This window comes from Phoenix dactylifera, chromosome 1 (assembly GCF_009389715.1).
Source record: "Phoenix dactylifera cultivar Barhee BC4 chromosome 1, palm_55x_up_171113_PBpolish2nd_filt_p, whole genome shotgun sequence".
Classification (NCBI taxonomy): Eukaryota; Viridiplantae; Streptophyta; class Magnoliopsida; order Arecales; family Arecaceae; genus Phoenix; species Phoenix dactylifera.
The window spans coordinates 10,721,426-10,743,754 of record NC_052392.1 but is presented as its reverse complement, the minus strand read 5'-3'; the positions used below and the strand labels follow the sequence as shown (position 1 = coordinate 10,743,754).

At 37.6% G+C, this 22,329-nt stretch overlaps 1 protein-coding gene across 3 annotated transcripts; it reads right to left on the bottom strand.

Annotated features, from left to right (window-relative positions):
* Nucleotides 1-56: 56 nt before the first annotated feature.
* On the bottom strand, nt 57-22,085 carry LOC103714235. 3 transcript variants are annotated; one of them, XM_008801420.4, is made up of 15 exons: nt 21,956-22,085; nt 21,632-21,803; nt 19,527-19,730; nt 19,219-19,400; nt 18,006-18,132; nt 17,705-17,902; nt 14,418-14,468; nt 13,403-14,329; nt 11,951-12,064; nt 7,530-7,615; nt 6,890-6,941; nt 6,688-6,774; nt 6,567-6,610; nt 1,078-1,152; nt 57-988 (listed from the first exon to the last, which is right to left on the bottom strand). In XM_008801420.4, exons 2-15 carry the CDS (start codon nt 21,728-21,730, stop codon nt 394-396), a joined length of 2,841 nt encoding a protein of 946 aa, XP_008799642.2. In that variant the 5' UTR covers nt 21,731-21,803; nt 21,956-22,085; the 3' UTR covers nt 57-393. The 3 variants fall into 3 exon arrangements, with proteins under 3 accessions (XP_008799642.2, XP_008799643.2, XP_017700030.2); XM_008801421.4 differs by having other exon boundaries at nt 21,632-21,792; nt 21,956-22,080; XM_017844541.3 differs by lacking the exons at nt 14,418-14,468; nt 21,956-22,085 and having other exon boundaries at nt 21,632-21,938.
* Between the last annotated feature and the right edge of the window lie 244 nt (nt 22,086-22,329).

Here is a 22,329-nt window from a genome sequence, read left to right as displayed (position 1 = left end):
ACAAGAACTGGATCACCACCGCTGTTGGTGCAGTGAGTGGTAACCAACAATTACGATTTCTTGTAATTTTCCAAAATGAACTATATAAATAGATCGCCAGTAACAACCTACATTACCATCTAGAACTTTTAAAAGGGTAAGCATCAATGTCAGCTACTAGAGGCTTGTAACATGTTTTCTTTCAGAGGAAACAAAGCAAGGCCAAAGACTACAAGCCTTCATAATTCCTAAAATACCTGTCAGCTACTTCACAGTAACCAGCTCCAGAACTACCAGATAGGCAGCTGCTAAGTTGCAATGCAAAACGGAAAGGAAATGCCTACCTGTGGCAGTAAAAAGAAAATTACCGGAGAATGAAAGAGCAAACATAAACACATATCAGCACAAAACAATTCAGCTTTGACCCCTTCTTCTGCGCTTCTTCCCAGCTGAGGCCCCACTTTCTTGTGCCTCCACTGAATCTGAGTGCACCTTTCCGGCAGTAGTCTCAATCTCTAGGCCCTTTGATTTTCCTTTCTCGGACGTACCATTTGCCTTGGACTCATCCCCAGTTTTACGACTGGTAGATAAGCCCTTGAATTTCCGCCCACTTCTGGGAGTTTCTTCACTGGATTTACCTTTACCTGCCTCCTTGGTCTTGCCACCAGTACCAATCATATCATCTTCTTGCTTGCTATCAGTTTCGGGGGTGTCATCCTTTGCCTTTCTGCTTGATTTAGGGAGATCATCCTTGGATTTATTGCCAGTTTTCTGATTATCATCCCCCGACTTGTCACCAGTTTTGGGAGTGTCATCCTTGGACATGCTACCAGTATCCTTCTTAAGCCTATTGCCAGTCTTTGGGGTGTCGTCATTGTACTTGCTTGGGGCCTTCTCTTCTGGTTTGCCTGAACTTCCAGGACTGCCGTCGCTAAACAGCTTACCAGGATTTGTTATTCCACCTTTGGATCTACCTTTACGCTTTCCAATACTGCTATGCTCTGCACCACTGTCCAAAAACACACAGGATACCATTTTAGATCCATTATTACTAAATGGTTCATAACACACAATAATGAAATGGATAGAAGTATTTACCTTATCCGTGGCATCTCCATCTTCAACTGTTTTGGAACAGAACTCGAATTTGTTTTTGCTTTTTTATCACGTCGCCTAAAATCAGAAAGCCAGCATATCAAAAGACCAAATATCAAATTTGGAACGACGCAAAATACTCAGAAGTGTACAGAAATCACAAGCCAGCAAATCTACAATTGAGAAAAAAATATGATATTAAAAAAAACCGCCAATGGGCCTTAAGATTGTGCAAAAGAAAATGAAATCATCATCTTCATCTTCGTTCCCTACAAAACCGACATGTATCTTCATATCCACAAGCCAGGTGTCCCAAATTAAGACAAACTCTAGTTAAGACAGTGACCTATCTTGGAAAATTAGTACCAAAACCACTCAGATCCACATGGTCCTCTGACTATACCTCACAAAATTAATTCAAAATACAAGCCAAACCCTTAAAACTTAGAGCTGATCTGGATTAAACCCAATAAGAGATCTGAACTTGACCTAACTCATTTAGTGAACCAGGTCCAATTTGTTACAAAATCATGGATCCCAAGGTAGGTTGGTCTGGATCCAGGTCAAGCTAGAATCAGATTTTTCATTTAATTCTTCAACACAAAACTGCAGAAGCCAGAGATGAAAACGCTGAACTGCCAAACCAAAAGACAATTACCAAAGATCAAACAAAATTTCCAAAGCAGGCACATGACAAGAAGCACAAAAATCACAGCACCTTCCCCTCTTCTTCATAATTTCATCAACAGTGATATTCTTTTTTCGTTCTTCTTACTCTCTAAACTCCCTTTCCATTTATCTTCGCTATCCTTTCAAACTGACTGGTGAGCAACATAAGCTCACCCTCTCCTCCCATTTCGTACTCTTCAACTCCCCAATCTTCCTCCTCTCTGTCATTCAACTCCCATTTTGCCTTCTATCTTGAGGCTCCCACTTCATGCTTATGGAATAACTCAGTCTATTGGTTCATCATCTTCTACCTTCTTCTATAATCATGAAGCCATAATTTTTTAAAATTCCACTATCTTATTGACAGACTCAGAAGGTACATGAAGGCATCTCACGAAAATCCAAAGGTGACCTCCAATACTCTACTATGAGTGTAAATTTTAAACCCTTAAAATCCATTTTCTGAACAAGAACCTCCAATTTGGAAATCCCAACTAATTCCAAATCGCTCCCCCACCCCCCCCCCCCCCCAAAAAAAAAAAAAAAAATAAAATAAAATAAAATAAAAATCCCCATGCTAATTTTGTCAGCCTCAACTTTTTGCATTAATGCCTGAGTTGTCATAGACATTAAAAATAGAACCATAAGGCTGCATAACAGTCAAGAAATAGTATAAAGCTGCATGTTGTTCAGATAAAATATAAGTAGTAATCACAGCAATTATTAACATGCTCGCAGAGCTAAAACAGATGACAATGTGACAGCTTTTCACAGATGATAGAAATATTGGCATGCAAAGAACAGTAAGGGACAAATGTGAAATCTGTGGTATTAAAGAAACAGATTATTCCTTGCATCACTGCCACATGTGACCACTTACGCAAAATGCATCATGAAGACTGTTCTTTATTATACCAAAATCCCACTAAGTGAAATAAAAAAATGCAATTTATATGAAACACTATAAATAAGAGCCACCAAGACAGAAGGAATAGCATGTTGAGTCATCCCCAGCTCCCTATCAGCTTCAGGTTGACATCTGTTCATTATGGCCTTCATTTTCACCTCATGCGCCATCAATGCGCCAATTAACTGAGATTTGACATCCAGCCACCCTCAGGCTCAGACTAATGATGGTCAGCAATGTCCTGCTCATCACTATGCTCTCCCTCATTACCATCACCAATTTCAGCCATCTTGGCTCACTTTGCTCTCCTTCTTAACCCTAGGTTGGACTAATTTGTTGAGGTTCCAGTCTTTACACCCCTATTGAAATTTGCTGTTTCCAAAGAGTCCTTGTTGGTACAGAGGTTAGCAAGTTTAATGTCTCGTTTTGAATTGATATCATAAATAAATTGTGGCAAAAAGATGATAATAGATATAGATGGACAATTTAGTTTAACCAGGACAAATTTACATCGTAGTCTATTAAAACTTCACTGGGTCAAACTAATCAACTCATCTGACCGGTCATACAAATGAGTTGGGCTGTGTTATGACCAGCCATCTGAAAAACCCATTTTGAACCGTCCAAAGAGATGTTTCGATGGAACGACATTCGGAACGACATTCAAACCATACGACGACTCCATGAACTCTAACCACGCCCCATGATCTCACTGGTTACAGCCCTCTGGCCCAATATCTGGACTCCAAAGACCACTGACTAATGTTGCTATCATCCAACTAAAAATTGCAGTCATAAGGGTTCTGATGCTAGATGCATGCAAATATCAGCCAACGGAGAAGTAGATTTGGTGGGAAGGAGGCTAATCTGTTTGCTAACACCCGATTCACCAGTGAGGAAGGTGGCAAATCTTGTGGTGCGAACATGGATTGAATTGGCAGGTTGGATCCCCAACCATTGCTTCACTACAATAAAAAAAAATAAATTAGGTGGAAGAGTAGAACACTATATTTGAGAGGGTGAGAGGTCTTTCACTTCTAAGAATGTTCCTTCACGAGTACAGAAGATGAGTTATGGGCCTTCCAAAAAAAAAGGTAACATCATTTATGAAGGGAATTTTGAGGAAAAGATTTGAGCCAGTCAGACCACAGTAGACACAAAGTTGAACTAGTAAATATGGGACCTCACCAAAACAACTATGTCAGGTTAGGTTTAAGAAAATTGGCACAGTGTCACTTGTTTAACGTTGATCCTGGTAAGGATTCCCAAACTTGCATTTGGATATGCTATAAGAATCATGATACTTTGTGGTTTTCTTTTTTTTTTTTGAAAATGCAATTCATTAATTTAAAGAACTTGGGTTTTAGTAGTATAAAAAATTCCCCAAAATCCCTCAAATCATGGAATTAGAAACCAAGTATAATTTTCTCAGTTATAAATATCATTTCTTTTTTTGAGAAGAGGGGGGGGGGGGGGTGAGCTTCAACACGAAATAATCCCTGAAAAGGGATGATCCCTGGGATCGGACCCCTGTGCTCTCGCCAATGGCGCGAGGTGGCACCATCCATGCTAATGCCGGTGGTAAATATCTTTCTTTCAAAACCAAAAAACCTACCAAAAAAATCTCAACTTTCAAAACTAAAAAAAAATGAAACAAGAAATAAAATAAGATTACCATTTTAAAATTTAAGAAGTCAATTGATCCCTAATCTTAGTTGGATATCTCGATGTTTTTACCTTTTGTTTTTTACCCTTCTCATACGACCTTATTTTTCCCTTCTTGCCCTTCCACGTGTCCTTCAAATTAATTTCTTTTGCCCTCCCTCTCCTCTTCAGTTTAATTGTATGTACAATAAGTACAGTCAGAATTTTACAGTAACAGCTTGCATAACAACCTAAACTCCCATCGTCGCATCATCATTGTAACAAGAATTTCGAACCTAAGTTCCATAGATCTCGCTTGTACATGCATCCCTAAAAACTTCATTAAAATAGTCACATGCCCATTTACAGATTTAACCATTAAAATGCAAGACAATAACAACAACTCACAGATTAAGTTCACGTCATCATCTTCCAAACTTTTAATACTTAAGAACCCTTTTCACCTTATTTTGTTATACATTTTATACTTCTAAGTCAGACATCAAATTACATCCGGCATTGGATGATAAATTTACAAAATATTAAACTTATCTCTCCCCCCTTTAATTCTACCATTAACTCCTAAATCCCTAGCATTATTTCCTTCAACCTTTTTTCTGTTTTTGTCTGCCAACTTCATTCTTATACAGAACTGTGACAACAAACAATAAACAACTATCATCCTATTTCCAAATCTGGCAACCATGAATGTATTTCACACCACATCTGTATACGAGCATCTAACAATCAAGATGGCTCTGGATAGCAGGCTTTTGGTCCAAATGCACTTCTAGGCAGGCTTTTGGTCCAAAAGATTTTTAACCCTGAGCAAGCCAGTCTGAAGACCTATAGGTGCTTGCTTTCAAGGCATTGACACTTGCCATTAAGCCATAGGTGCTTGCTTTGAAGCCCTTGAGAGAAGATAGGGAAACAAGAGATAATAATGAGTGCCTGGATTATAACGAGAGCAGGCTAAAAGACCATAACAAAAGATTCCATGTTATGCAATCATAACCTTTAAGACCAACATGCCGCTTCATCAGTTCTACCTAATTCTCTCAATTAAAACGAAAGCATGACCCCACAACAAAATGCCCTTTAGCAAATCATCAATCACACAACATAGGAAATAATAGAAAGAACTGGTGTGATGATGTGATGGAACCTTGAACCCACATCGGGATGGCAAGTAGAATAACATAAATAAAATCCAATGTTTTCAACGGCTGTAATCTATTTCTGTCTTTCAAGATTGAGTCCAAATTATTTAGTAATACTGATTTTAAGTGGTACAACAGTAAAAGGGTCCTGAATTAAGGATACAGTAGGTGACAATTTAAATTTTATTAAAACTATGGTTTTTGAGTTGAATACATCGAGAGTTTTGTAGTTTAATTCTTGGGTTGATTTGCAAGAACGTAAATTTCATAACTGCTTTTTTCCTTAGCCTCCTTCAGGCTTCTTTACTCTTCTTATGCTTCCATTGTTCTATGTTTCTTATTCTTCATCTTCATCCTTTCTCTTCCTTCTAATTGTCCCCTGCTGTAACAGGTTTCTCAATACAGAAAAAGTCTCGACCTTCTGCAGCATATACTTTCTTGCCTTTTGAGTATCTAAAACTCATCACCACATGCACAGTTCAAATTCATGCTACATCAATATTTCTAAATAAAATCTAGTAATCTATTCTACAAGTCCGTCCACATAAGCATTTCCTCAGCCTATAATTTGACCCAAAATTTTAAAAAGAAAATCAATACAAATAAATATTTCCCTAGATCAGAACCCATATACTCGACCAATTTAATCACTTCTGATTTTCATTAGTGGGACACCTATTTCCTTCAAATCACTGCCACCAGACCTTAACACCATCCCTCTTCTGATAGGTCTAGGACAGAACACAGAATCCTTCTGTTTCCTAAATCATGTATGAATCAACAAGTGCAGACTAGTCCACTTTTTGTTACTAATGGCTTAATATCTGCTCAAAGGAATACCTAGTCCGGAGAAGAAGGATGGGAAGAAATGGAGAGCATGTTGGATGAACAACTCGATCTGATAAATAAGATGGAAAGATTAACCCTACAAGAAAAATGTTCTTCCGACCACTAGTAAGATCAACATTTTAAAAGTCTTAATTTATTGTTTTGGCCAATCTAAAGAAAAACAAAAAGGTATATCTACAATACCACTATACTTGAGGAAAACATGCACCAAAACTGCCACCAACTCAAGAAACGTATTATATTCAAATAAAAGCAATACTTACAATTCTGGAGAAGCATCAGGACTTGAAATATCTTTCGCTAGTCCCTGATACATCAAATGAGTATAAATTAGAATACAGGGCATAATTTCATATATAATGCCAGTAATCCATATCAACTCACCCCAACTTTGCCAGCATCCTCTAGAATAAATTTCCAGCGTTCATTCTTGAGCAACAATATTTCTATGTCACCGTCATCATAAAGAATCTGAATAAACACAAATTCAGCATATTACAAATAATAAAAATGACATAAATAAAGTTGCATTCAAGATCAGGAAAAACAGAACTTCAAAATCTACCTAATAAGTCTGATATTTTACCTTATGCTTTTTTGAAACAGGATCAAAAGAATCAACAACACCATCATAAAACCTGCAGAATAAAAGCAGTTCAAATAATAATAACCAATATGACAATTACCCATAAGAGCGACGAAGTATCACTTAGATACAAAACTTCCTTAAAAACTGCAGCGTGTAAAAAAATCAAGCACATCAGACACCTGATGTTCGTTCACCAATTTTTTGAGAAAATTATTTTAGCATCATTTTAAAGTCAGTGATCTTAACATAGTGGGGTAGTATTTGCATGCTTGTAAACATAACAACATCATTTCATAACACCAGATTGTAACAGTCCATACTGTGCATACCATACCTCGTAGCAATTGAAAAAGACTGAACAGCAAATGCCAAGAATAAAGACCATACCAGTTAAAGAAGCTAATTACCATTTCATTTTCCGAATAGCTAGCTTATACTTCATGATAGCAATACAAAGCTGTCTATAAGAAAATAGTAAAATTTTCTATTTTTATAAGTGTAAATTATGGAAAAATGTGCTTAACATATCTCAAGAAGAATCTCCAAGCACAATCTAACATCTGTCGAGAACATGCTGCCTCTCTACTAACAGGATTATGTCATACTAATAGAAGATTTGAGATCATGGGATACTTACGCCTTGTCATCCGGCCACCATACTTTAATCCTGGAACCAACAAGGCCCCCATCTAATTCTGCACTTTGAGCTGGTGTGTCAGAACCCTGGGAAGAACACAATAGGAAGAATGAAAGGACTATGTGGCTCAACAAATGATACAAGAAAAATATTATTTAATGTAAGAAATCAAATGAAGAAACAAAAAGAAACAATAACAAAACAGATTCAAGTAGAGAAAAAAAAATATTCAACAAACCACAATTTCAATATGATTTAAATGTTCTAGCACCTGTTACCTATTGTTTCCTCAAAAAAAAAAAAAAAAAGTTGGTTTAAACGGGAGACCAAAGGAATGCAACAATTTGCACATGAGAATGCCAAAAACACAAAAGAATGACAAAAGGAATGCAAGACTTTAAATTAAGTTCACCTCAGTATCCATGTCCATAAACCAATAACAGGTAATAGCCCTCCCAAATAATAGAAGCGATCCTCTCCGCATACATCAACAATTCCTATTAAGGGCAGCTATCTCTATGTATGTATCTATGGTTTCAAATAAAATCTCAAGTGTTAACCAAAGACAATACTCAACATGAAACTGTCTTAGAGTTATGGGTACCGAAGCATACTGCCCCCATTCCAGGCATGTCATAACATTTCAAAGCAGACTGAGACTCGGTACAAAGGGTGTATCGCGTCTCCATAGGCCAAACCAACCCCTCCACGAGGCATACCTACACTACAACAGTGTGGTACCAAGATGGTGAACCTTGCTCAAACCTTTTCAGGCTTGAACTCAATGAAGGTTAATAAAAAAAGATAACATAAATCACGTCAACGTACTTATGAGACAAGTGGAAAGGATTATATGTAAAAGCATATACAAGAAGGCGCAACACTGTCAGGATCCCATGATCCATAATTTGGATAAAGCAACATTAAAATGGTTCAATTTGAACCATAAGATCAAAAATCCGGATTCTAAGATGTAGGACCATGGACTAGGCACTCCTTCGCATCATGAGAGTCATAACATATTATAGCAATCAAGATGACCATCATTCCACTAGGAGTCTCCTTTAAGATGTAGTAGGACTTCCAATCAGCATCTAAATCAGCCAACTTATCTCTTCTTGATGGAACTGGAGTGCAACATAATAGCTGGTTTAGTTTAAATAGCTCTCTGAAAATGAAACTGGAAAACAAATTTTTTGGCACCAAAACTAACTTCTTTTAATGTCTTTATACAAAACATGCTGATGAGAAAAACAAATAAGCCCCCATAAATGAGCATCTAGTAGCCCCCCAGACAATCCATGCAACTTAAAAAAGAAAAAAAAAAAATTCCTTGCATACTCCAAGATAACCTAACTAAATCCAAAGCAAAATATATGACCTTTGGCTAAAAAACAAGGTCAAATAAAGCCCTTTGCTTGGCCTTAGTTGCATCAACCTGTGTGATCCGACAAGCCATTCCTTAAAACAATCTATGCAACTTCCATCCAAGGATTTGCAACAGGAAGTTCAAGCCTCCAGTATTACTCTCTTACAGTTCCCTGTAGAACTCTTTTGGCCTTTCTAATTCACTTGAAAGGAAAATCAAAATCCACGGAAGCATCTAACAGCGGTGTTGAATTAGTACAACCTCTCTCATCACTGAGGAATAGTAACATTAAGGCTCACTGGTATACAAAGAGTGATTCTTATAATCTGATATCTTTAAGCACAGGTGGGGAAAAGAACAAAAAGATCAGAAATTTAAAGGTTCCTTTCGGTAAAAGAAACAGTAACTCTCAATTAACCTAATGACATCCCTAAACATTTAAGTACGTGTTTTGAGTTGTGCTTAAATGACACTGATCAAATACAGGCCAAAAAGAATAGTTCCGGGCCCCCAACAAAAACGTTGGTTCTGTTGGGCTTCTTTTTTGTTGGTTGTTACCCAAACCTTTATAAATAATATCATTGCTATTAGTTGCTTCCTTTCAATAATTTTTACACAACTTACAAGTACATCTCTACCACCTCATCAAAACTCATGCTAGTATAAATTATACTAAAAAGTCTTCAGATACACAATTCCCACAAAATACAAGATACTTGAATAATATTATGTTATGACAATTTTTTTACATATATTTTGATATTTATTAAATAATTCTTCAACTTTACATTATGGGACATTATAATCAAAGGCCATTTGAATTAAACTAAAAAACATGTGAAATAATCTCGGTACCAAACACCAAACTGGTACATTACTGGTTCGGTATGGCCCGAGTCAGTATGATACGCATCCCATACCGAGACATCTTCCAAGCCATTTTTCACACTTTTTATCATGGTACCATCTAAAATCAGGCAGTATGGGTTGGTACGCACCTCGGTTCACCTCGGTACCGTAGGTCGGTGTTGACCCAAATAGTGTTTTTGTACCGATTCTGATCTGGTAGGTTCGAGGTAGTACAGCAAACATTACCTTGGATAATTGCTATTGTGGTCAGCAAGTGATCCCTCTCAGTATGATACCAGAGCTAACCCCATGCATTGGACAGCAATCATATACAGCAAAACATAACAGAGAGTATTAGCAAAAAATGACATTTTAGGAGCCTATATTTCTTCCATCATAGTCAAGCCCATACTACTAGGATTTGACAATATAAGATGTCTAAAACTTTCAATGATAACATGTATTACCAATTAATATTCATTAACATTCTATATACCATATTTAATTTTTAATTCACTGAAGGAAGACATATTCACAGGGCATTAACTGCAGCCATTAGTTCACTAGCATATATATTTTTTTGCTCAAAGAATCTTGCCCTTTTCAAGAGTTTCTACTAAACATATATCTAAAGAACCAACATGTTTAGTGATTAGAAGCTCCTGGAGACTGTGGAACTCTATGCAAAACTTTGCATTAAAACTCTCCACAAAATTCAACATAGGCAATCAAATCTTACCACTAGATTCAAATAGTAAAGAGGTTTTGAAATAGGAGGTAGGGAGAGTAAGATTTTAGAGTAAATCATGGCTTGACCTGTGGAAAGCATGTCTGATTTGCTTCAAGTTGAACCAGGGAAAAAGTTAGTCACAAGAACAAACAGCAGCCCAAAGATAAGAGGAAGTCAGAGGCAGGACTAAGAAGATGCTGCTACATTTTGTATTGTTTGATGCAACAGATTAAGTCACTGCATGTATATGAAAGAGAATAAAGAAAATATTTACAAAAAAAGGAAATGCAATAAATTGAGAAATTAAAAGGAAGAGGAAGCTCTTGGCAGCATGCAAGCTGCCAAGGATAAAGTAGAAAGGCAAAAGAAATACAAAAAATAAAGGAGGATGAGAGAGAAAACAGGAAGGAAAGAGAATATAGAACAAAGATTAAACACAGACTATTGTTCTGAATTTCTAAATATCAAACTACAGAGTTAGGCACTCCAGAGTCCTAAATCCAAAGACCAGAACACCACTCTAGATAACACTCGAGCTGAGCATAAAGTTATTGACAAGCTAATAAATACAGGCATAACTAAAATATTAGTCTCAGTCCCAAGATATCCCAAATGCATATAGAAGAAATAATCGATGACAAAGAAAGCCTTCATTTTTTTGACAGAATAAAATCTTAATGAGCACAGCAAAACCACAGAAACTAAAATAACAAACATGATCAGCATACATGAAAGCAGACAAACACCCTGAAAAACAGACCTCTCCAAGGGGTGAAAGGCCATGTGCTTGCCAACCTCCCCGCCCCCAGCGGGCCCCCACCCCCAGCAGGCGCGAAGGAAAAAGAAAAAAGGAAAAAAAAGAGAGAGTCTAACAATTACTGTCAGTCAGCTTAAAAAACAAAAATTATCTTTCATATTTCCTCCTTTCACACAAATGGCAAACCTTAAGAGACAGAATCTCACAATGACATTGTACCAACATACCTAGGAAATGCATCAATATTTTCCCTTCTATCTTCGGAGACAGAAATAGCTACTGAATCTATCACACCAATAAATGTCACATGCTCCCCATGATGCACAAATTTAACATGCCACAAGATATGAAACAATTCACACTGCAGAACCTTATAGTGCTCTATGTTGTATCACCTAAGTAACCAATCAGAGATGAATGAATCGCCCAAGGTGCATTTCCACGTACCAGTTTAAATGAACGATAAAAATAGCCAATGACAAAATATGCAAATCCTATGGAATCCAGACATTGGCAAATAAAGGAACACTGGGAAGTGAAGCCCTCATGATCCTCAATCATAGCCACACACAAACGATGTGTGCTATGCTGCAAGGGATGGGCAGAAACATATATAGCAATGTATATGATACTGACTTACCAACCATATAGGAATAAGATGTAATTATTTCAGGATTGTCAAAAATGCCACAATTTATTAGCAAGCTTCTCAGTACCTCTTCAGTTCCTCGACCTCGCTTTCTCTTAGTTTTTGCACTAGTGCTCTCCTCCAGATTGCCATGATATTTACTTTTAGCTTTCAAAGCAGATTTTGGTGAAGAAACCATTTCCTGGAAAAAAAAAGGAAGCAGAACAATTATAATCCTTCCAAAGAATACAACGAACCAATTTACCATATAAAATAATATACAAACATCCTATGCAATCAAAATTTCGTCTTTATTTTCTCTGTGTGGCATCATGAATCTCCTATTAGTTGAACCTATCAACTGCTGACTTTTTGCCTCTGACACCGCTAGTAGTTACAAGAGGTTATGATGGTAAGATCTTAATTTTCTATGTAAGAGGAAAAACAAATAGCATGGCAAGCTTTGAAAAAGATGCATAATCTAGAATGATAAAAAAGATGGCACCCCAAAAATAAGAGAAAATAAGATAACATATAAATATAACCCATGCAATTGTTTATTTGAGAGGCTCATAACTGGATGACATGATTTACAAATTCAAGGGTAAGAAAAACAAAAGAAATAAACCATACAAGGTCCAAGAGGGATAATAAATGTTTGGTCAATGGTGAGATTAAGATAATTGAGCAATGATTACTGGAGGAATTTATCGAGTGACTTTCATTGAGAGGATTATCAGAACCAATTTGTATTGACTATTGCATACCTGTTATTAAATAGTTTAAACAACCAAAAAAAATAGATATATAATAAGCAAGATGTTTGGAACCAAAAGGTAAGACAACCTAATGAAAAACCAACTGAAATGTGGAAAAACATATGGGTAGTTAAGCTTGTCTGGATTATTTTTATATGTACTTAGATCTTTAAAACAAGTGAAATGCCAAATGATTAGTGAACGACTCAGGTCCAATCACCTAACAGCAATATGTACTACACAACATTAAACTATTGTTCATGATATTGTAGTTCTGAATCTCACCAAATTATAAAAAGATAATAAAAGCCAAAATTAGGGGAAAAACACTAATATTCTGATCAGACACCAAATAGGTCAACTAAGAAGGTTCTAACTAATCTTGCACAAACTCTTGTGAAGAGAATGTCGTAGTAGCAGAAGAGGTAAATGACTTCGAAGAACAAGATGAGGATTGATAACTGAACTTCCCATTTTAACAGGGTAACCCCAACACTCGCCTTATGCCCAATGGAGAAGGTATAAGCTACTGACAGAAGATCTGAGCAGGATACAACAATTGAAGCCATTCTAATTGCAAGGAAGAACTTGGATGGAGAAGAGACATAAAATGGCATGAAAAGAAACAGGCTATCATATCCCAGAAGGTCAAGAATGGCAGAGGAAGCAACCTCTCGCGAGCAAAGTGAGGGACATATAAAGCTAGCGACAAGGAGTCAATGTACATATACCCATATGACCAAGTACTCAAAAAGAGGGATTATCAACTTTTCTATCACTACCTTCGAACTGAGTTCTGCAGCTACATCTTTTTGAGCATTATGTTTTTCCTTCTGCTGCTTGCTGTTGGACTTCAACTGTTTTTGTGATGATTCGCCATCAGTGACCTTTCTTGTGGATGCCTTTCTACTTGTCTTCCTCCGTAGCTTCGTTTCTGAACCGCCTGTTATAGTTGTTGGTGTTTCACCATCATCAGCATTATCTAGATGTTTTTTGCGAGAGCGCCTTGAAGACTTTCCTTCTGAATCACCGCTACCCTCTAATTCCTTCTTGGAATCAACATCTTTCAACGGTAAAGCTTCATCCTGAGTATGACCACTTCCCAAAGATCCCTTCTGCCCTGAAAGGGAAGAAGATTCGCCAGCTACTGCACTGCCACCACCTCTCTTTAAGGATACATTTGACCTAGGGGGTCGACCCCGTCGGGGTCGAGTTGCATCAGGACTCTCACTATGATCTGGTGATACAGGACTGCCAGTTCCATTATCGGATCCAGAATTGAGCTGAATCTCATCTTTCTTAGCTGAGTCTGCTACTTTTCCAGATGGACCATCAAATTTTGCACTACCAGCTTCCTTACCACGACCTTTTCTCCTAGGTAATGCAGGAGTTTCTTTGTCGCCATCAATGCGAGAATGGCCAGCTGTTCGGTCGCTTATTTTCCTTGCATTAAGGTCTGAGGTACTTTCTGGTTTTGCAGGGGTTGACTCCAAGTTATCTGAATCAGCTCTATCACCTGCAGAAGTACTTTTGGACTGACTGTTGCGACGAGAACGCTCGAGCCTCTGTTTTGGAGATGTTTGTTCGACCACAAATTCGCCATTGCCTATCTGAACAGTACCATTGCTCATCACTGATCTAGGTGACTTGTCTGCTGCAGTACCAACTTCTTCAGCACAACCTACTTCTTGCTCCATCTTTGCAGAACCCTGAATAAAGGAAAAATCGCTTGGCATCCATACTTCAATTATCAAAATAATTTACCACACAAAGAACAAGCCATATTAAGTTACATGCCTGAGGCAGCTCATCAGAAACAGTCCTCTCAGATTGTTTGCTGTCATCTGCCTGAAGCATGAAAACTCGATCACTAAAAAAATCATGGACAATTCAATTATCTCAAATCTATTGACTCCATTACAAGACAAAAGTTGAAAAGTAGCCAACTAACTGGTGATAAATTATCCCCAAACAAATAAAAAAATGACATCAGGTAACATGGTAACCATTGATGATGTCCCATAATATATGGTACCCTTTAAATGATATCGCATCAGACATATGAATACCTTTTACTTATGCCAATGCAAAGCGGGAGCATGACAATCCATGAAATATAAAGGTCATATGGAGGGAAACAGCATGAAAATGACATTGCTGGACACAGGCTCCATTTGACACTACAAAAAACTTCAAAACATAAGGGAATGTAACCAAAACCTCAGTATATAACTTCATGACATTCACCAACAAGCAGTAGCAATGCTACAGCTGAAACAAACCAAAGAAAAAGGAAAATAGTAACGAAGCATCCTAACAAAATGAAATGATCAAGAAAATACCTCCAGCATACCCAAAGTTCAGACGTCCCAAAAAAGATGAAATTAAAATAACACATTTCCATCCATAATAATACTGAAAGCAGAACAAAATGCAATCATATGAAGCACTTAGTTATCATCATCCAATAATCTTACCCAGCAGCATTGACCAGACAGATGAGTTTCAATCACTTCAAGGTTAGCTTGTTTGAGAAACTTGGAACAAATTGACATTGTTAAAATTAGTACAGGTAAGGAGAATGTCACTGAAAAGAACAAAAAGAAAAGAGTTCCCCAGCAATTTTTTTCAGAGGAACACCTCAACAATACCCTTGTCTGCTGCCCCAGTTCTTATAAGAATTGGGCCCAAGGTTTGCCATACCAATTGTACCGACATACCGGTGGGCGTCGGTACCGGCACAGTACTGCCACCCGGCACGGTACTGTACCAGCGAAAGACCAAAAGAAAAAAAAAACCTCCCGCGGACGCACGCGCGTCCGCGTTAAATGCCACAAAGTAGCATTGAATATCCCAAGCGGGGCCCCGCGCCCGCACGGGCGCACTGCCCCGCGCACACGAGCGCGGGGAACCGAGTGTTGGCGCAGTTCCCAGCGCAGGAAACCATCAAGGCGTGGGGCGCCCGCGCTTGGGCCGGTAGGAACCAGGCCGGTTCACACCGATACGGGTATGTACCAGTGCGAACCGAGCCTGTTTGCATCGGTATACGTACGGAACCAAAATAATACGTCGTATGTCGGCACTGGTCCGGTACGAGCTAAACCGACCGATTCCGCTCAGTTCAGCATACCATGACTGGGCTAGTTCCAAGAATCACTTCTAAACAACACTGCAGTGAAAGATGGCCGCAAAAGTTCAAAGGCACAGGCCTCAAGGTAGGGAGAAACTAAGAAGCATCTAGACCAATAACCATTTGCTGTATGATGTGACCTATATGGAAATAATAGAATAATTGGGTGCTTGAGAAGCAATGTAATCTGCTGAGTGAATTGTCAAAAAAGCTGCATTGAACAGCGAAGAGATCTTTGGAGTGAGTGGGTGCACAATGGTTTCAACTTTCAAGTTTCAACACTATGCATCCTCTTCCGAACAATAGAGAATACAAGCACAGAGGGGAGAGGCATCTCTTTTGCCAAATGGCAACTCCGTATGGAATGGTTAAGATTAACAATGTTTTATTTCACTAAATATTTCCAAAATTGCAACATGTGAGTTGCGACTATAACACTCAAGAACCTTAGGGACAATCTACAGATTCTGGGCATAACCTTTAATATATTGAGCAGTGCTTCATTGTCTTAGGGAAGATATTGCAAGTGCTATAATGAAATGCAAAGGCCCTTGTCATTGGGTAGAAAAGAATTCCAGAGGGGTCACAACAACCCTAGTTCAAGCAGCTAACATTGGAGTTGGCTCACTATTACATGATGTTATTCAATGTTATAACGCTTATCTTAGACCAATCCATTTGGCAACCAATGCTAGACTGATTAGCAAAAATGAGAGAGAGTTCTATAAGCAGTCATTTCATTTCTAACTACACTTTGAACTACCAAGCTTTGATGGTTAGGTTACAGAATGGCTGTTACTTTAGTAAAGGGTAGTTGTTGAGCAGCAAACAAAAAGTAAAGCTATGAACAGTTTTATGAAACAGATGATGAAAAAGGTAATATTCAAGCCATCTGCTGAAAAAGAAGACAAAAATCGAAGAAATGGTAGGCCAAAATATAAATGAATTGATGTACTGTAGTTTCAATACTAGCAAAACAACCACTAGAAAAATATCACTGCATGCAAGTTTGCAATAAGAAAGACTTCTTTAAAACCAATCTACAAGTAAAATGTTATTTATTAATAAGTTGTCGCATGACCAGACAGCTTCTTTTTCTTAACATCATATAGCACGATAGCTAGAAATTAATTAAAGCAAGATTTTATACTTCAGGTTTAATACCCTAGGCTGTGTTTGGATGCTGGTTAAAGGGTGGATAACATAAAGTTATCCAGATAACCAGCCAAACAACACTCAAAAAATGGTGAATGAGCTCGTTCAGTCGACGGCCCAAAAAGGTCTTACGTCTTAACTAGGTTATAGTTATTTCAGGGGGAAGGTGAAATAACTTTAACCACCAAAAGAACTCTCTCCTCACCTATACTCTTTCATTTTTTCCACACTTCATCCCACAACTGTGGGAGCACCAATCATTCCCTTTGATAAAACTTTAACCACCCAAAGCACTCTCTCCTCAGCTCTAAACTTTTTCATTTTTTTCTTCACTTTATCCCACTAACCATGGGAGCACCAACCAAACAACAAATAAAGTTATTTGCTGGTTAGCTAGTTAGGGGGTGAATACTAATGGTTAAAGTTATTCAAGAGGTGGTTAGTTATTCAACATCCAAACACAGCCCTAGTGTTAGGCAACTACTTTCACTTGATGTCTTGCCATAATCATCTTCAATGTTCAAATGAAGGAAATTTGATCCCCCCCCCCCCCCGTTTTCCCAAAACAATCAACAATAAAAGTAGTAGTGTTTTAGACATGCATTTTCTTTTATTAAGCTAAGATATCAGTCAGACATGCTCTTGCTCCTTTTCACCCATGTACACAAAAACAGTTCCCTTCATGAAATGATTAGTCCCTGTTCCAAAAACTAAGATGTGTACAATGTCCATAATTTACTTATCATGTTACATGTAGATAACACATTTTATTTACGAAGTAGAGGAAAGATGGGCACACCATAACCATTCCAGAAGCATTTGCATCATTCTGCTCCATGCCATCAGAACTCTCTTGGCATATTGAGGCAACAATTTTACTGTATTGACTCAAAGAAACACCCATGGATTTAACTAATTCTCTCATGTAAGGTTTGAGCTTTGCTGTGCAATTACTCATCACTTTCTCCCCAAGTTTGTGAGCAATAGGCAACACATCCTGAAGGCAACCAAAAAGAAGACAAAGAAGAAGAAGGAAAATTAGAATTAACAATGCATATTACACAGAGGACATATAACAACATCACAGATATGACAATTACTTGGTTATCCTTTTTCACAGTGTCCAAGAGGCATGTGAGAAGCTCTGTGGAAATATCTTCGCTCTCTTCTAATACAAGGGTCATAATGGTCTCCATCGAATTAAAAATATTTTCCGAATGATTTGGCCTGAGAAGAAAAAAATAAATAAATAAAGCCCATCCATCATAAACAAGAAAACACAACTAATAAACCGATTGTTAAGAGAAATAAACACAATTGATAAACCAATTGTTAAGAGAAATAAACACAAAATTAAAACTGCTGAATCACAAACAGAGAGGACAGTACATAGAACTCTTTATATAAAATGGAAACAAAATAAGAGCAGTAACGTGAAGCAAACAAAAGATATATCTGACCTAGTAAAGCCTAAGGAAAGAAGGGAGGGGGCTCTACAAACTCTAGATAATAGAGGTACCATATAAGTAAAAATATATATAAAATTGGAGCATTACATGTCATGATGACCATGGTGATGATATAATTCTTTATAAATTGTTGAATGCTAGAAAATTTAAAAGATAAACTATGAAAATTGGAAACAAGGTCAAAAGTGTAAAGGAAATGAAAAATCTGTATCCTGAATGAGAGGTGGCACATTACTAGGGCCAGGATATTGGATGACAACTGTTTATGATGAATTCTTCCTCTCACTTTTTTCTCCACCTCTATTTTTTTCAGGATATATGACCCCTTAACTATCAGAATTTAGCAAGAACTTTCTGGTAAAACTTACACCCTTCAATCAATACTTACATCAGGTTACTCTAGATACAATCAGGGTACAAGAAAATCAACGATAAGTGAAGATTAACCAAGATAAAAAGATTATAAACAGCATAAAGTTGCAGAATTTGCTCATAGAACATCTATATATACTACCACACGTGCAGCAGTTTCAAAATAACTATGGTGAAAATGATTTCCCTAAGATTTCATTATGTTGCAATTTAAATATTTAAGTGATAAAAAATTTTCTAGGTTTTATACAGCTCTTGGGACTCCAGAATTTCATCCTTAGAATAATAAATGGTTCAGATAACAACAACTGCACCATCCACAGTATGATATCAAACACCAACATGCAAAAAAAAATGTACTTTTCCAAAAAAAAATAAAAAAGGATAACAATTTATATTAAGCGGCCATTTAATGGTTTGCAGGGCAAGGAGCCTGGGATAAAATAGTAGCATCATTAACAAGCTTCCTCACCTTATGGTACTCAGAAAATGATGAAACATCTCGAGAATCAGAGCATCACATTCAAGATCCAGCATCACAACACATGACCGAACCTTTGCAACAGTTTCAAGAATTGAAACTCTCCTGGAATATGAGCGACTAGATACATCATCCAATTTTTCAAAGGCTTCAACGATCCTCCTAAATACCTCCTGAATATTTATAAAAAAGGGTTAGACAAACTTATGAACACAAGATACACAAATTGTGATTCTTTTCTTAAATTTTCAAACAATGTGATGTGCCTCAAGAAGAAAAAATACTCATGTTTCCCAAACCTTCATCAAATCATCATCATATGGAGCTTCTGGTGCAGTTATTCTTGTGATTTCACTGATACAAGATGCCACAGCAACTTTCACGTCAGTGTCTGCATGTCCTATAAGCTCTTTAGCAACCAGTGCCTTCATTGCAGGACGAAGCGCATTCAACATTGACTCAGATGGCGATTGTTCCACTCTTGCTAAAAAGCTCTCAGTTTGCTAGGAATTAAAAGAACCAAAAGGTCACAATAAGAAGCATAGTATATGGAAGATCAACTTGTGAGGTGCATATAAAAGAACCACTATGCACAAAGAGGAAGCAGTGCAGTGATTGAACTCTGATATATTCAATTCCAAAGATGCAAGTATTGATTTTTGTTAAGTGCAAAGGGACGGATAATTGCTTAGGTAACAATAGACCTACAAAGAAAGACTGTTCAACAGTAGATGAAAGGTTGATTCAGCATTACAACAAACATAAAAAATGGAAGGGCAAAAGAGAAACAAGTTGAAGAATAAATAGTCTGTCAGCTTTTTATTAATAAAAAATGTACAAAAATAGCATGCTTCCTGAGGGCGACAATTAGTTTGACAATATCAAGCTATAACTATGACTAATTAGAATATACAAAATAAAGTCCGCAGCAAGGACAGGCATGTGCCTGCTTACTCTTATTTGAAGAATGAAATTGCTGATGTAGTTTTCAGCCTCTATAATATAGTTTTCAGCTTCTATCATAAATGATTTCTGGGTGCTGATAAAAATACAAGGGAGCCAGGATTCTGTCCTTGTTATCTAAAGAAAATTTTAGGACAATTCCTCATCATAACCATGTTTGACAAAACTAGATGTGTACTTCAAAAGAAATAATTACTTGATTTAACATAAAGAAAACAACCAAACCAGTTATACCTTGTGGTGGGGCTGTGCAATAATTCTGTCCACATCATCCTTTTTCTCTTGTTTCCTTCAAAAATTCTAATGCCCACTTCATATCCATGAAAATGGGCATCCTTTACTTAACACATTAAATTCTCGCTTCCAAATAAAATGGAGCACATGGCACAAAGGTATGATCTTATGAGAGAATGATATGAAGGTATTAAGCATTCTTGTTGCTTTTCTGAGGGTGTCATGCTAGAAAATGAAAATGGATGCAGAGCTTGAACAAATCAAATAAGATGTATGCAATGTCTGGATTTATTATAATAGGATTCTCTAGCAAATTCAGCTATATTCAGACATTTTTTACATAAAGAACTGCAAGTTTCACATATTGATTTTATAAAATTCACTTGGTATAGCATCTTGGCATAAGTTCTCACAATCTGAATTTTTAGTTCCTCACAGATGAAGGAGAATAAAGACTTTTATCATGCAGTACTAAACAAAAGTTTAAAGAAAAATTAAGGTTTTCCATACAGCAGATTTGAAAGTTGATCCAAACTCATTTCCTATAATCCACCACGCAAACATGCAAATATTTTTTTAAAGATATTTTGAATAATGATAGACCGGAATCTCATTACATCGATGCACTAAAAGTCCACTCAGTTTTCACGCGTGATCGTTCCTACTATTTCATGGGTGTCTAAAAACCATCTCTTCCAACTTCTAATCAACAATACAGATGTAAATTGAAATTAATTACGTATCATACACCAAATAAAGTTTCAAGTAACACATCACAGTACCAACAAGTGAAGAAACGGGACTAATCTATACCAAATTTCGCAAACAAGAGGAAGAAGAAGATACCGACGCTGCTTCTTTAATTAATTGATTGATTCATAGAATAAACAAATGGGAATCTAAACATGGGGAACCCATCCATACTAATCCGCCAACCATTGAGTGAAGAAACGAGACCAACTTATACCAAATTTCGGGGGCAAAAAAAAGAGGAGGAGGAGAAAAACACGGACCCTGCTTCTTTAATTGATAGACTGATTAATAAAATAAACAAATAGTGAATCTAAACGGGGGAATCCATGCATTCTAATCTGCTAAAAATCAGCAACAGATTAATCCGATAAATCACACAACAAAGGCCTCAACAACGAATCTAGAAAAAGAGAGCGAAATAAAATGTTAACGGAAGGGAGAGACTAGGGCTTACATCAAGAAGAGGGAGGAGTTCATCGATAGCGGACGAGCGAGAGGCGAGCCGGCTCCCAACCCCCTGAAGCCGGTCCTCCAGCTCCTCCGTGGACGCCATTCCTCTAAGTTCAAGATGGCCGGCGCTCCGACCTCCCCCGAAGCTCTCAGGGCATCGAAACCCTAGAAAACCCCTAGAAACCCACCGTTAGGACTCGAATCAAGAGCCCAGAAGAACGGATTAGAGAACGAAAAAGCAAGAAAAGAAATCGAAATCTAGGGTTTCGACCAGGAGACAGAGAGAGAGAGAGGTGGGGCTTGGAGGACCAAGCTCGGTGATATTTACCTGGATTTTTTTTCTCGTTCGCGAAAAAAAAAGTCTCTTATTACTTTTTCTTTCTTTATTTTTTTTTTTGTTGTTGTCTTCTCGATTTCGCTTCGCTTCGATCCGCTCGCTTGCTCGCAGTGGTGCTGCGGGCTAGCTGGGAGGAGCGGGTGACTTTTAAGCGGACCCGACGGATTTCACAGGGGTTTATGCAATCGGTTTCACCGAGGACTTTCGAATCCGCAACGGGTTTCCTCAGCTTTCGGGTCTCGCGTGGGAAGGTCCGAGAAGGGGTGGTTCTATATACACCCCCCCTATTGCTAAGGACACCCCCCAAAAACAAAAAAAAAATACCCAAACTAACCTTTAGTGTAATTACCATATTGCCCTTGAAA